Raw genomic sequence first — 15,000 nt, 5'->3', positions numbered from 1 at the left:
TACAGCTTCAAATAAACATGCCGTCAGACACACACACACACACACACACACACACACACACACACACACACACTCGATCCCACACATACACCACAAACACTAACACACACACTCGACCACACACACCACAAACACACACACACACACCCTGGACCACACAAACACACATGGGAAAAAAACCACACACATTCTGCCCTAGAACAGCACCCAAGACATCTGACTGTTATGCTCTGCAGCGCTAACAAAAACAGCCTGCTTGTTTGCAGACCCCCAAAGCCACTGGGATCAATTAGACGACTTGCTCTGAAAAGCGCTGCAGAGCACGGTGCACACACACTATCAGAGCGCTCGCCTGCCTCAGCACCACACTATCTGCCTGCCTGCCTGCCTGCCTGCATCTCCAAATGCTCGGCCCGCTCTCTACGTGGCTGCGGTCGGCGCGTCGGCTAAGTATAGTATAAGCCGGTTTGACAGAGCTGATAGGCATTATGCGCGGTGCGGAAGGGGGATTAGGGGCCCGTCTCACTGAAAATCACCTTAGCACTTCGTTGGGGTTCCCGGTGATGGGGCCCTTCTTGCTGTCGGGGGTGCCGTGGCACTCCGACTTGAGCAGCGTGTGCGCGCCGCGGTCCAGCATCATCTTGGTGGTCGCCTTGGCGATGATGGCCACGCCGTCCCGCACGCGGGCCTCGAGGCTATAGTCCCACTCGTCGTACGACACTGAGATCAGGCCTGGAGAGAAACACAGAGAGAGATTTTATGAAGCTGTGCATGTAGAAGGGCCCTCTAGACAAACCAATGCATCAATTCACAGCCAATGTTTTGTGAAATTGTACCTCGTACCAGATATTTCGGAGCCTTTTTATTTGGGAGCCCTTTGTACAAATAAGTGGCACTGGTCACATAAAAAACTGGGGAGACTGCCATGTCCAGACTGCTGAATAGAGACAGACGGCATCAGATCTGAAAAGTGTGCTTGGGACATGTCCAGACATATTCAGTTGTCATCTCTTGCACGTACAATCTTTTCAATAATAAAAGAACAAAGAAAAGGAAGAGACTAATCCATTTGAGCTTCCACAACAGACACCGGTCCTCACTCCAAAACCACTTAATAACAGCACTACTAGATACAAAGCCACACTGATCTGGTTACAGCATGAGGAGGAACAGTGGCCTTCACAGCATCCGTTATGAGGTACCAATGCCTCAAGACTCTCTCCCAAAGTGACCACACTTTGATCTTAGATAGCCCATTAAACACAAGCCCGGGTACAATGACACTTTGCAGAGGAAGAACAGGTGGAGAGGAGTACAGGACCAATTTAGAGAAAGAGAGGGATAAGATTGACCACTCCCCAGAGGAGTGTGTGAGTTAAATGACCCAGGAGGACGGATGGATGAGCCCCTCTCTCTCCCCAGAGAGAACCACAGGGATTTCTACGTGGCGGACTATTAGTGAATTAGCTCAGCGGCGCAGAGCACACCTTCTGGGTGGCTCCCCGATGCATTGTAAACAGAAGAGCTCTGGCGAGTCACTTAGCATCCACACCCACTCAGCCGGTTAGTTAAGACTCCATTAAAGGATTACGAGGGCCACAGACGCAGGCCCACCTCAAGCGTGACAGTGAAGAGAGAGAAAGAGAAAAAGAAAGAACGAAAGAAAGAGAAAGAGAAAGAGGGGAGAGAAGATGGAAGGTTGGATCAAGGGGCTCAAATTAACCGTCTCTCAGTGTTTCGGCGTTGCGCGTGAACAAGGTTTTATAAGTTCTATGTGCACATTTTTTTTTTCAATTGAATCCCTTCCTTGACCCCCGTAATAACTTTGAATTGCTACATAAAGTGTGTAAAGTGCTTTAAGTGCTTAAAGTGATTACTAGCAAAGGACGCCACCTTGGCAGGAACTACCCGTGTGACCTTTTTCACCCATTAAAGCCACACACATTACATGTGTATCTAATGTCTTCTTCGTCTTGGCTCCCACTTCTTAGACACTCAATCTAGGAAGAGGTTGGGGAAAAACACGCACACACACACACACACACACACACACACACACACACACACACACAAACTCATTTATTCTGAATGCGGATCAAGTAAAGAGCAGCCAGACGTTGGCCAGCCTCCACCCACCCATCCCTCATTAAAAACTGGTCAGACTCAACCAGCTGGGAGCGGCAGCGGCTGCGGCTGCGGCGGCAGAACCTGACTCACACCTCTTCCTGGAACTCTGCACCGCGCTGCGTCTGAGCAGGACGGGTGGGCGGAAGCATGACCATATGTGGAGCTCTGAGCATGAGCTGAACTGTTTGGGTGAACATGCACGATACATACTGAGCATCTACAGTATGCATGTGTTTGTGTGTGTCTACTGAGTGTATACTGCCTTTGTACAGTATATATGTGTTAAAGGATATGTTGTTTATTTGTCATATGTATGTACTGTATATGTGTAGTGTTAGTGGGTGTTTTGCTGTAGCCTACCTATTGGGAACTCGGCAGGGATGTGGTATGTGTCCCCTGCCACCAGCGATGGTATGATCCACGTGTAACCATAACCGGTGAGGCCAACGGAGTGCGCCACCTCAAAGATGGTGGCAGCCTCTTCCTTGGTGCAGTAGAGCAGGATGACGGGGCTCTGCAGCTTCTTCAGCTGGTTCTGGATCTTGGAGTCGCCATCGTCCACCGACATGTCCAAGAGCAGCACCTCCTCCAGCTCCCAGCCCACAAAGCTGTTCTCTATGGTGCTGCGGACCTGAGGAGCGCAGAGAAGACACATTTAAGCTAGTGAGCTGAAGTGACACTAACATAATCATACCACTGGGATTTCTGTGGCTCTCAGGGGGAAAAGGAAGGCAAAAGGAAAGGAACCCAGGGTTGTGATTTGCTTTCACAAAACCTAGAGTATAGCTGTTATGGAGGGTTAGCCACTCCAGCAAAATGGAATATGGTTGCCTCACACATATAACAGGTCTAACCAGGCCTGGAAATTCAGAAGGCCAAAAGTTATTCACCAAGGCCAAAGTTAACTTATACAGTAGGCTACATAAAAAAAGTTGTATTTAGCCTATTGACAGCAATATTACAAAAACATGAAACATGACATATTATATACAACTACTGTATAAATCGTCTGATTTTAATATTTACAGATATAAAGGCTATATTTAACATTTATTTTCTATTTGGCCTGTTATGAAATCATGTATTGAACAATTTAAGCACAGCTCAGCATTAAGAAACTCAAATAGCCTACATGCATGCTTAGCATTTTGTGATAATTACTTTGACAAATTCTTAGTCATGAGCTGTATATCCTCTGATTTTAATATGTACAGATATATAGGCAATAATTGTAACATTTATTTTGTATTTGGCCTGTTATGAAACCACACATTGAACCATTTAAACACATTGTGAAACAAAGCCCAAAGTTGGAGACGTGCATGTAGACATTTGTAGGGAATGCTTTACACCTTTGTGTTTGGTAAGGTCTGTTGTTTATTCTGATATATGGTTTGTCATGTGTAGAGTGAAGAGTGAAATATTCAAGTTGCTTTTTTCGCAAACCGATTATTTTGACAGATTAAAGCAACACCAAAGAGTTTTTTGTACTTTAAAATAATGTTTCCAAAATTGTTTCCATGGTTCATCAACTCGTAACAGGGTGAACGGCACTGCATTCGGCTTCGCGGCCCTCTATCGGCTATAACCGCACTGTGTAAGTTTGCCAGATCGGGTAGCGGATCTGTAGTTCGATGGAATGAGACATAAGAAACTACAAATTTGACTTGCATGATGTCGCAATACATCGTAGCCTACTTTCATAAAACATCATGCAACATATTCTACCTTGTCTATGGACATCGTTATTTACAAAGCCATTGGATAAACAAATTCCGTGGTGCGACAGAGGAAAAGTTCTTTGGTGTTGCTTTAACTCAGACATGTCAAAGTCAAAGCCCGGAATGAATTATCTACGGCCCCCGGGATGATATTTGATTAGTATTAGAACCGGCCCACAGGCCACAGCCGTCAGGTGCTGTTTTGCGCATCAATACTCCATTCCCCGCAATGCAACGGTAGCCCACGAACTCACTGCGGCGCCGCAAGTGGGCCTCGGCTTCATTATTCATCAGTATTCAGTCAGGGCAGATGTCAACTTTCAGCTACCCCCCTCCCCAGTGTTGTGCCTGAACGCGTGAACGAAAGTCACTCGTTCATATGTATTTTGAGCGAACGTGAACTGAACGTACTGTATTAGGCTACTACTGCCTGATGAACGTCACTGTGAACTCGTTCATTCTGGTGTCTGAACGGCACGCTCTTTCAGTTTAACTTAGTTGAATAGGGTGCCAGATTTCTACAGAGCCTTCCACGCGAAACCCCGGCTAAAACACACCGTAAAAAGTAATTAAGTAACCTTAATATAGCAGCATGCAGGTCACCATTTGTCAAACTATGGGCCGCGGTCCGCAATGTGGACAATGGTCTGCAGAGTGAAATTATTCCAGGGCCATCGTCTGATAATTTGCTGCGCAATTGGTCAAGGAGCCGCGGACAGAAAAAGAAAACAAACATTTCTGCAATTAGTAGGAAATACTTGTTAATTTGGTGTCATCAAACATAGAGGCATATAATTAAGTCGTGGTATGAGCATTTATTCAATGCATGCGTGTGCTAATTATGCAACGACATTTAATAGAACGACGTGGATTTATGCAACTTCCATAAAAAACAGAGCACAGACTATATAAAACACTGTTTGGCATTAAGTATTAAAGTCAGCCAAAAGCTATTAATTAGTCTTAGTAAAAGATAGTTAAAGATCTCCAGATCAGGGATTTACGCATGATCTGATCCGCAATTTACCATTCACAAAAGCTGGTATTGTGTCTCCTGAATCCTTACATTCAGGCATTCAAATTAAATGTAATTAAATAACATATAAATATTCTATCAGTGTATGATGCTTGCATGAGGGAAACATCCCAAAACAACGGCACCCATATAACTGCTGTTGTTTTGAGAAGTATTTCTCATGCAAGCATCATGCAACAATGCAAAAACAATGAAACTATTGAAGGCCTAATTATATTTTACATTAGTAAAGCAGTACTCTGATGTGCATGTTTTCACAAACTTTTGTGAACAATCTTAGCACTTTAAACACTGTTTTGAAGTGCATGTATAGCAATATAGTATAAAAATAAAAATAATTGTGATATCATTATGATAATTTAATGGGGGGTGGGAGGAGGGGGTGGGTTCATGTAGGTGGGCCCTATGACCCAAAGTATGTCTTGACTGGGCCTCAGGTCAAAGAAGTTTGAGAAAGGCTGATGTAGACGACAAAGCAGCAAGGAGGCATCATATGATCATTTAAACAAGTTTTATGACAAAATCGTACATTTGTGCAAACTTTGCCCGCACTTCAGTCACAGTCATTATTCATTTAATCATTAAATAAAATACAGTACACGTCTTGGTTCAATAGGTTACGTGCAGTCATTTTAATATGTTTTAATAAACATTGAACCAGTCCGGCCCTCAGCTTGTAGCAAATTAGTTTTTTTGGCCCTCAAATGTATTTGACTTTGACATCCCTGCTTTAACTGATAATTACTAATAACTAAACTATTAGTCGGACACAAAGCAGAATATTGAAAGACACCAAGGCCACAGTGGCCTGTGAACATACAATTTTCAAAGGAACATCACGGCCAACGCATTACATCACGGCCAACGCACGGCCGTTGCCGCCGTGAAATTCCAGCCTTGACTAATGGAACTAACAATCCTATAAATACTTGAGCTAACCAAATATTTTTCCATGAGTGTTTTTTTTAGAAACAGAGTAAATGAAGGCTACTGCATCCCTGTTAAAGGATAATTCCGGTATTTAGCACTTGTTTTGGATGAACGGTGGAACGGTGGTGGACACCGACATTTTGACGATGGGTCCTGTTTCGACATTCTGACTAGTTTTGAATTGCCTTTGACTGTCTGTTTCAGAGTGGCTGGCTATGGGCATGCACAAACATGTCCTTAAAACAACCCTTAACATTCGTTTTCAAAACTGTGCAACTCACCGAGTGGTTAGTGGTGGTGTTCATTGATTATTAAAAACAAATATATCAACGCAATGTTTGATTTCAATCCGTGTTATTTGCTATTGTGGAACTATTTTTTCAGAGACCTCACAACCGTGTATAAACTTCCGCTCAATATTTGAGTCTGAAGCATAGACAGTAAAAGAAGGTCTCGCGGGGGAAAGACTACATCCGTAAACAGAACCCTTTTCCATTCCCAGTAGCGCAGTGATATCAAGGAGCAATGAGTCTTCCAACAGAAATCAATGGGATTTTACAAAATGGCAAATAAAACACGACAGAAACTGTATTTTGCTACGCTACTTGTTAAGGAACATCAACAAACATCACTAACCACTCGGTGAGTTGCACAGTTTTAAAAATGAACGTTAAGGGTTGTTTTAAGGACATGTTTGTGCATGCCCATAGCCAGCCAGTCAAAGGCATTTCAAAATGAGTCAGAAAGTCGAGACAGGACCCATCGTCAAAATTTCGGTGCCCACCACTCTAGTTCATCCAAAACAAACCAGAAAAGGGACTCAAAGTGCTAAATACCAGAATTATCCTTTAAAAGTCAGACCTTAGCTGACCTCATGCATGGAGACGAGTGGTGGTTACCTTGGTAACAAAGTCCTGATAGCCAGGGTAGTAAGTGGTGACGATGGAAAAGATGTACCAGTCATACTCCTCCATGATGTTGAGCATAACTGAGGCCTGCTGCTCGATGGAGGGGCCGAACTGGAAAAACATGGAGTTGTCATCCTGAGGGGAAAGGATAAAGACAGCAGCAAAGTCAGCAGGTTAGAAATATACTACATGTCCCATGAGGCCTACCACATCTCACTGAGGGTGAGGAAGCTGAGGTATTTTTTTTTCTATTGGCTGCGGAATTCCTGAGGGAGTCAAAGTGACAAGTGAGACATGGAGTATTGACCCCTTCTCCGTCCACATCACAGGAAAATAACGCGCTTATCAGGGTCAGAAAGCTTTTCATCCCACTGAAGTGTGTTTGAATTAACTGAAACATCAATGAAAAGTTTGCATGTGTACACACTGGGCTTGTCAACCAGATAGCTGTATATGGTGGGCCACTGAATCTCTGGCCACTTCATCTTCCCATTTTGTTATCAGCTCAGGATCAGGCAGACAATCACCATTAGTCGGCCAGACTAATTTATTAAGGTACAGTTTGCAATCCTGGGGTGACAATGACAGTGCATACCTTAACAGTTCAACATGCCGGTGAGCTGCGCCATTTTTCTGACCCCATGCTGCGTACGCACCCAACCTAGGCTCTGGATGTTTACAAACATTGAAGGGGTCTATAACAGACTCACTGAGCTACATCTTTAATGTAAGTTAGCCATAGAGTGCAGCAGGTGAGAGCACTCTTGTGTTTAGTTGTTTTTGTGTGTGCTTTCGTTGACCACTGTTCCTCATTGTCGAAATCGTGTGAAATCCACCAGATCAGGGAGTCAGGGAGAGTGCTGATGTCTCTCCGGCATCGCTCAACATCAAAGCCTCAACTCCACCTCGGGGAGGCACATGGGTCGATCCGTTACCTTGTTTGCGCATTAATGAGATTGGGGAGATACCACTGATCGAGAACACAGGGGTATGTGTATACGTGTGTGCATCTGTGCATATGTGTGTGGATAAAAGTTGAGCTTGTGAACAAAACATATTTTGTTTTATCACATTTGTGCATGTTCCATACATAATAAAGGTACAATAAGATACTTCCTTGGAGCGAAATGTAAATCTAGCATGCAACATTCACACATGCCCAGGTAAGCACATCACAACCAAGGTATTCCATGCGCACCTCTATCTCCCTCTCCTTTCTTCTCCTCTCTTTACCTCTCTCCCCATCCCATCCCCCCATCTCCTCCTTCCCCAAAGGGCTGTATGGTGCACTGCCTCCTGATGTCATAAAGCCATTCGATGGCAATGGCGTCCTACTTTTCCTGATGTAGCGCCTGCAGGAAGCTGCCAGGCTGCCGTGTATGTGTGTGAGTCTGAGAGAGAGAGAGAGAGAGAGAGAGAGAGAGAGTGGTATGAAGGCTCACACTCTATCCACGTGATCCCAGGTTATTGGAATCACTGGGGAGCGACTGCACTGGTTCGCCAGAAGGGAAGGGTCAACTAGATTCATCATGGCGGTAGAGCGGCGCACGATCTGCCACTGACACACAGGTAGCAATTGTATGCCATTGCCTGAGACTAATGGATCTATTTGAGGGATGTTATTTTGAGGGAGGTTATTTTTTCAGCTCCCAACACCCTGGAGTTACCATAAACCATATGACCACTTCCACTGAAAAAAGTATAATCATGGCAAAACAACACTCGGCTAGGCTAGGCTTCACTGCTTCTGGGCTTACAACTGTTTGTGGTCAGATTCTGAAGCCTCTTCTAAAACAAGACTGGCCGAAATTCTGTGCTATATTTGTCTCGGCGAAGTAGGTAAATGGATCAACACCCAACAGTTTCCGTGACACTGATCCTGTACAAAGATTAAGTGCTGTAGATTTAAAAAAAAATCTAGCCAACAAGACGGCAAAAACTATACTGCACCTTCCAAAATGCACACTGAGGTTTGAAATATACATGAGGCTCCCCTATATGTTCAATAGCTCTACAGTTTGCTATGCAGAGGAGCAAAGGGAGTAATTCAAAAGTGTTGGTCCCCTCAGACAAACTATTACAGTGTTTCTGCTGCTGCCGCACTCCCAGACTGATCACAGGGAGGGAGCTGAAACATACAAATCAGCTCATTACACGGCTGCACTTTGCTTGCATAACACCCATTTCCACTCGTGGGTAGAGTCCATGACGTCAAATTGCATCTTGGAGTATCAGATGTTTGGAGTAGCTTTGAATAAATCTATCCCCTTCTCCTCTCCTCTCCTTTCCTCTCCTCTCCTCTTCTCTCCTTTCCTCTTGCTGCTGTATCTCTCCTCTCCTCTCCTCTCCTCTCCTCTCCTCTCCTTTTTCCTTTCCTCTCCTCTCCTCTCCTTTCCTCTCCTCTTCTCTCCTCTCCTTTCCTCTTGCTGCTGTATCTCTCCTCTGCAGTGTCCCTCCATCTCTCTATCTCTCTCTCTCTCTCTCTCTCTCTCTCTCTCTCTCTCTCTCTCGCTGTCCCATTTATTCCACTGAAATTACTGCCAGGACACAGATATAATTGAATTCCCAGCCCCCTCCCCACCCTCCTCCCCCTCCTCCTCCTCCCCCCCCCTCCTCCTCCTCCTCCTGGTCACTCTCCCTCCGTCTCCCTCTTCTTCTAAGAGCACTTTTAATGCACTAGCCAGCAGTCATTCAGCATGCCATAGGCCTGTGGAATTTTCATTAGCCTTTATCAAAATAAAAAAAAGAAACAAGATAGTGGTTGGTGTGTGTGTGTGTGTGTGTGTGTGTGTGTGTGTGTGTGTGTGTGTGTTGGGGGGGCAGCTCTTGCAGTGGAAGTGAAAAAGTCATAGTGGGGAAAAAGTGCTGGCTTCATTTATGGCCACAATTATTCCAGCGGCTTGCTGTCCTCCCGACACACGATGCAAGGTTATCGATTAAGAGGCATTAAGGTGCTGGAGAGGGCATGCCTGAGCTGGGTCAGCCACTGTGCCCCACCACCACAGCCCTGCCTCCACAGCACAAAAGCAGGGTAGGGGAGAAGGAGACGGAAAGACAGAGAGAAAGTTGGAGAAAGGAAAAAAAAAAGATGGAAACTGAGATACACAGAGGGGAAGGAAGAGAGAGAGAGAGAGAGGGAGAGAGAGGGAGAAAAAGCAAGGACAAAGGAGAAAAATGGCATTAGAAGAGTCTACCTCTTAAACAATAAGCAGGAAGGGAGAAAGAGGAGGAAAAGGTTTAAACTACATGTGCTGTCTTTCAGAACAAAAGAGAAAGGAAGATTATGGGTAGAGGCAAACCAGTCAAAATACAAACACACTCTCTCTCACAGACACACACACACACACAGACACACAGACATACATGTGATAAAGACGTAAGATATTCCATCTCACTTATTCGGCTAAAGGGACACAAAACAAATAAACAGAGAAAGATCCAGACATAGCAGAAGAGTTTACAAAGGGGATGGTATGTGGACACCTTCAACATAAATATAAATCAGCATGCAGTGTGTGACACACTAAGGAAAGGTTGAGCTGCAGTAGGTCCATCTTCCACTCACTCCTCTCCTCACTCCTCCTCTGCCATGCTTCACTCACCACCATCTGAGCTCAATTCAAATAAAATCCTCCATCACTTTTAAGACGCCGCTAAATGCTGACAATGAAAAAGGCAGTGTTTGAAAAGGGTCTATTTCATTTCAAGTTGGGTTTAAGCTTAAAGTGGGAGGAATTACTGCATTGTACATTTTCACGTAAAGATATACTGTAACTAGTTACTAATACTTTAAGGTATATCTTGTATCACCATTATAAGAACACATATTGATTTGAATTAAGTGTAAGCTCACATTACACTGATTAAGTATTAGGTAACCATTTGCCGAGCTTAAAATAAAGCGAAACCAGAAAAAAGGAACCAGAAGAAGTGTAGTGTGAGAATGAGACGGAAGGAGAAAAAGGGGGAGGAGAGGATGGCATGACGGAGGGGAAGGAGAACAGGTGGTGAGGCTGCTGAGAGGGGCAAGGAGGAAGGGGGTGGGGCGGGGCGAAAGGAGGAGGAAGGAGTGAGGTGGTGCGGTGGACCGCTCGTTCTGACCCCCCTTGCCAGCCAGGTGAGCCGAGCTTCAGGCTGGCCAGTCAGAGGCACTCACCCGCAGCGCAGAGGCACTGTTAGAGCGACAGCACACACATGTGCTCAGTCTCACTCACTCACTCACACACACACACACACACACACACACACGTACACAAACACACAAACATAAACTTGATTGCGTATTAGAGGTGGGAGAAAAAAAAACTATACAGTGTATAGGCAATATACCAGTAGCAAGTGTTGCAATATTTATTTATTTAATATCATTATTTTATTTTATTGCATACAGTTATGTGCAGAATAATAGCAGTGTGTTTTTAAAAATTGATCAATTTCAATTTCAAATCAAAACATGAGCAAAATTGATCAAGTTTGTGTTATACCTTTGTAGAAAGTGAAGAAAAATGAATGTTAGGCTGTTCAAAAATAGCAGTGTTTGCATTTTTCTTTACAAACTCAAACATTTACTGTATAAACTGAAAACCATTATTTCTGAGAATTGCTTCACGTCGGTCTTACATGGAGTCGACCCACTACTGGCACCTGTGAACAGGTATTCTAGCCCAGGACGATTGAACTACATTCCACAATCCCTCTGCATTTCTGGGTTTTGCCTCAGAAACAGCATTTTTGATGTCACCCCACAAGTTTTCTATAGGATTGAGGTCTTGGTCTTCAATCTTGTTAGTCTGGAACCAAGACTTTGCTCGCTTACTGGTGTGTTTTGGGTCATTGTCTTGTTGAAACACCCATTTCAAAGGCATTTCCTCTTCAGCATAAGACAACATAACCTCTTCAAATATTTTGATGTATTGAAACTGATCCATGATCTCTGGTGTGCGATAAATAGGTCCAACACCACAGTATGAGAAACATCCCCATAACATGACTTGAGCACCACCATGCTTTACTGTCTTCAGTGTACTGTGGCTTGAATTCAGTGCATGGGGGATATGGCAGACAGTTTGTCCAAGTTTGACAGTTTGTCCAATGACCCACATGCACTGAAAAATAAAAATGCAAACACTGCTATTTTTTTGACCAGCCTAACATTCCTTTTTCTTCACTAAAGGTATAACACAAACTTGATCAATTTTGGTCATGTTTTGATGAAATTGAATGTGCAGTGTTCCCAATGCATTGATATTATGGAATTAACAGCTATTTTTTTTAAATGTTTAGCCTACAAACATAACATATGGGAGAAATACATGTAAATGTATCACAGAATCAAATACAGTATTTGCAACAATATAAAATTGTGGCCAAAATACTGTGATGGCATTGTACAGCCGTCTCTGTGGCATTTCCACACACATACACACACACACACACTCTCTCTCCCTCGCCCTGAGTGTACAGTGAGTGTATGTACGAGTATCAGTCCATGCGAGTGTGTGTTTGTGGCTGTGTTTGTATTTGCGATAGTGCACTGCTGCAGTCTTATGAGAGCACCTGGTCTACGTGCTGCTGGCAGGGTATTGATCGGGCTCGTTTTCAAACGGTGGTATTTGAGCCCTGTTGTTTTTAAACAGACCTTGTTGGTGTTTAGAGTGAGTGAGTGTGAGTGTGAGTGTGAGTGTGAGTGTGAGTGTGAGTGTGTGTGTGTGTGTGTGTGTGTGTGTGTGTGTGTTTATGCTTCAAGGTCCCAGCAATGCATATTTCTATCCTCTCTGTAAAGTCTCCTTTGAACTTTAAAGAGAGGGGGGGTTGCTATTGACTACTGCATGGCCTGATGGGAGGAGATGCAAGAGATAAACAAAGCAAGGAAGAGAATGAAGGAGAGAAGAGGAGAGAGAGAACAAGTGAGACATACAGAAAGAGAGACAGAGAAACAGGGAGAGAAAGAGAGAGATGGAGAGAGAGAGAGAGAGACTGCCAAACAGCTGGGTCTTGCTAGAGAAGTCTGACAAATTTAAAAGCCACAGGACACACACCCACACAAGCGCATAAAAAGACACACAGACAGACACACACACACACACACGCAAAGAAGAATTATACTGTGCCGCCGACCAACGTCAATACAGTATAAGCAAGCCATCACCGTTAATTCTATATTTATTTCCTCCACTCTCTCCGAACATGTCTATTATATCTGCCTTTCAGTGAGAGCTGCCGTTCCCATCTCTCTGCTCTCCTCCCCATCTCTCTGCTCTCTATCACTCCATCCCCCTCCCCACACCCCCCCCTCTCCTGCCTCTACTTCGTCACCCTCTTATGCTTTCTCATCATATTTTTATCATAAAAAAAACTCCTTATCTTTAATCAAACACACAGAGACTTAATTAGTTCTCACATTTGTCAGACATCACCTAATTAGCTCTGACCTTATTTTAACTACTTTTTTGAAACTTAATTATGGAAAAAAAAATATGCCTAGGTCTTGATTAAAACATTTGGCTAATTTTGCCCCGGACATGATTTTGATTAGCACATAGCTAGTCTGATTATTTTAGAAAGTGCAAAGATAGAGAGAGAGATGCACTTGGAGAGTGTTGAGATGAAAACAATGCTTGCTTCAGACAAACACTATTCAACTGAACTGGTCTCGCCTTCTTTACACCAAAAAGCTACAGGATAGTGACTGTTGGCTGCAGCCAATATTCTTTGTGTGTGTGAGCATACGTTTATGCTCATGCAGTCTGTGTATGCAAGTGAAGGCTTCAGGGACGCTGGCAGAAACATCCTCCTTCTTTCATCAGTCCTAGCTCTACCCTCTGGGTGACTTTACCAGTTTTGCATTAGCCATGACTTCTCTGCCGCCCACAGCCCAATCCACCTGTGTGTGGATCTCTCTCTCTCTCTCTCTCTCTCTCTCTCTCTCTCTCTCTCTCTCTCTCTCTCTCTCTCTCTCTCTCTCTCTCTCTCTCTCTCTCTCTCTCTCTCTCTCTCTCTCTCTCTCTCTCTCTCTCTCTCCATCTCTCTCTTGGGCCATGAGCCATGTTACTTCTACAGCTACTTCACACCAAAAGGCTTCTCCGCTAACAGGCTCTGCTCTAGTGCCAGCTTTGAGAGCGCATTAGGCGAGCGTGGAAGTGTGGCGGGCTGGCGGGTGGTGCAGGAGGGAAATGGACCTGCTCCCACATCAGGTGCTCTCTGTTGCCTCTGGTGGAGATGCGTAGGGCATTGAGTCTGTGGCAGCAGGCAGGACAGTGTCACATTAAACATCCAATGCAGTCCATGCTTTACTGGGCGTGCGTGCGCGTGTGTGTGTGTGTGTGTGTGTGTGTGTGTGTGTGTGTATGTGTGTGTATGTGTGTGTGTGTGTGTGTGTGTGTGTGTGTATGCGTGTGTGTGTGTGCGGTTTGTGTGTTCTTACCTAAAAGAGCAAAGGCTCAACAAAAGAAGACTTCCTGAGATGCTGAAAGCCCAGCTTCTCTCTCTCTCTCTCTCTCTTTTTTACTATCTTCTTCTCTCTCTTTCCCTCCCTCCTCTCCCGCTTGTCTTTTTGCCTCCCCACTGCTGTGCCTTCCTCCATTTACCAGAATTAAAATTCAAATCTGTTTTATTGGCATGACAGGAGTATTTCCAAAGCGGAACATGCTACAAGACAGGGTGAGACAATAAGCCAATCTACTACCACCACCCACACACTAACTGCTAACGGAGTTCTTCCCATCCTAGACTCCAAGGCCATACAGGGAAGAAAGGAACTTCTTTTTTTTTGGGCGTCGGTGAGTGGGGGAGGGTGTATTGGGAGGTTGTCACCCCATGCTCAGACTAACACAAAGGAACAGTGAATGTGTCCCTGTGTCCCACCCCATGTTGGATAGGGAGAGAAACTGAAAAGTGTGACTCGTCTCATAAATTCTTCATCTCCTTCGCTCCTGGCATCTGCCGTTCGGAGGGAAACAGCAACTTCCTCCCTCTTTTTTTGGAAGCACTTTTCTCTCTTTCTTTCGTCTCTGCCTTCACACATAAGCATAGATATGGCAAGCCACACACACACACACACACACGTACATACATAAAATGTTATATACTGTATGTGAGTAACACTTTCTGTATCCCTCCAGCTCTTCTCCCTCTGCGTCTCACACAACGCCCACCTATCCACCTAAACACATGTGCGCCTGCATGTACACACACACACACACACACACACACACACACACACACACACACACACACACACACACACACACACACACACACACACACACACACACATACA

General features: G+C 44.5%; 1 protein-coding gene and 1 long non-coding RNA gene across 3 annotated transcripts in view; both read right to left on the bottom strand.

Annotated features, from left to right (window-relative positions):
* The window catches only part of LOC125296280, a 313,747-nt gene that overhangs the window by 117,210 nt on the left and 181,537 nt on the right, over positions 1 to 15,000 (bottom strand). The gene's annotated exons all lie outside the window — the stretch shown is intronic.
* Positions 1 to 15,000, bottom strand: part of LOC125296268 (glutamate receptor ionotropic, NMDA 2B) — an 86,826-nt gene that overhangs the window by 26,439 nt on the left and 45,387 nt on the right. The window contains 3 exon segments of the mRNA XM_048246081.1: positions 537 to 732; positions 2,488 to 2,758; positions 6,714 to 6,857. Of these exon segments, the coding sequence (XP_048102038.1) occupies positions 537 to 732; positions 2,488 to 2,758; positions 6,714 to 6,857 (611 nt within the window).

The sequence above is a fragment of the Alosa alosa genome, chromosome 6, assembly GCF_017589495.1.
Source record: "Alosa alosa isolate M-15738 ecotype Scorff River chromosome 6, AALO_Geno_1.1, whole genome shotgun sequence".
Classification (NCBI taxonomy): domain Eukaryota; kingdom Metazoa; phylum Chordata; class Actinopteri; order Clupeiformes; family Clupeidae; genus Alosa; species Alosa alosa.
The sequence above is the reverse complement of the archived record's forward strand: the minus strand, read 5'-3'. Positions and strand labels throughout refer to the sequence as shown.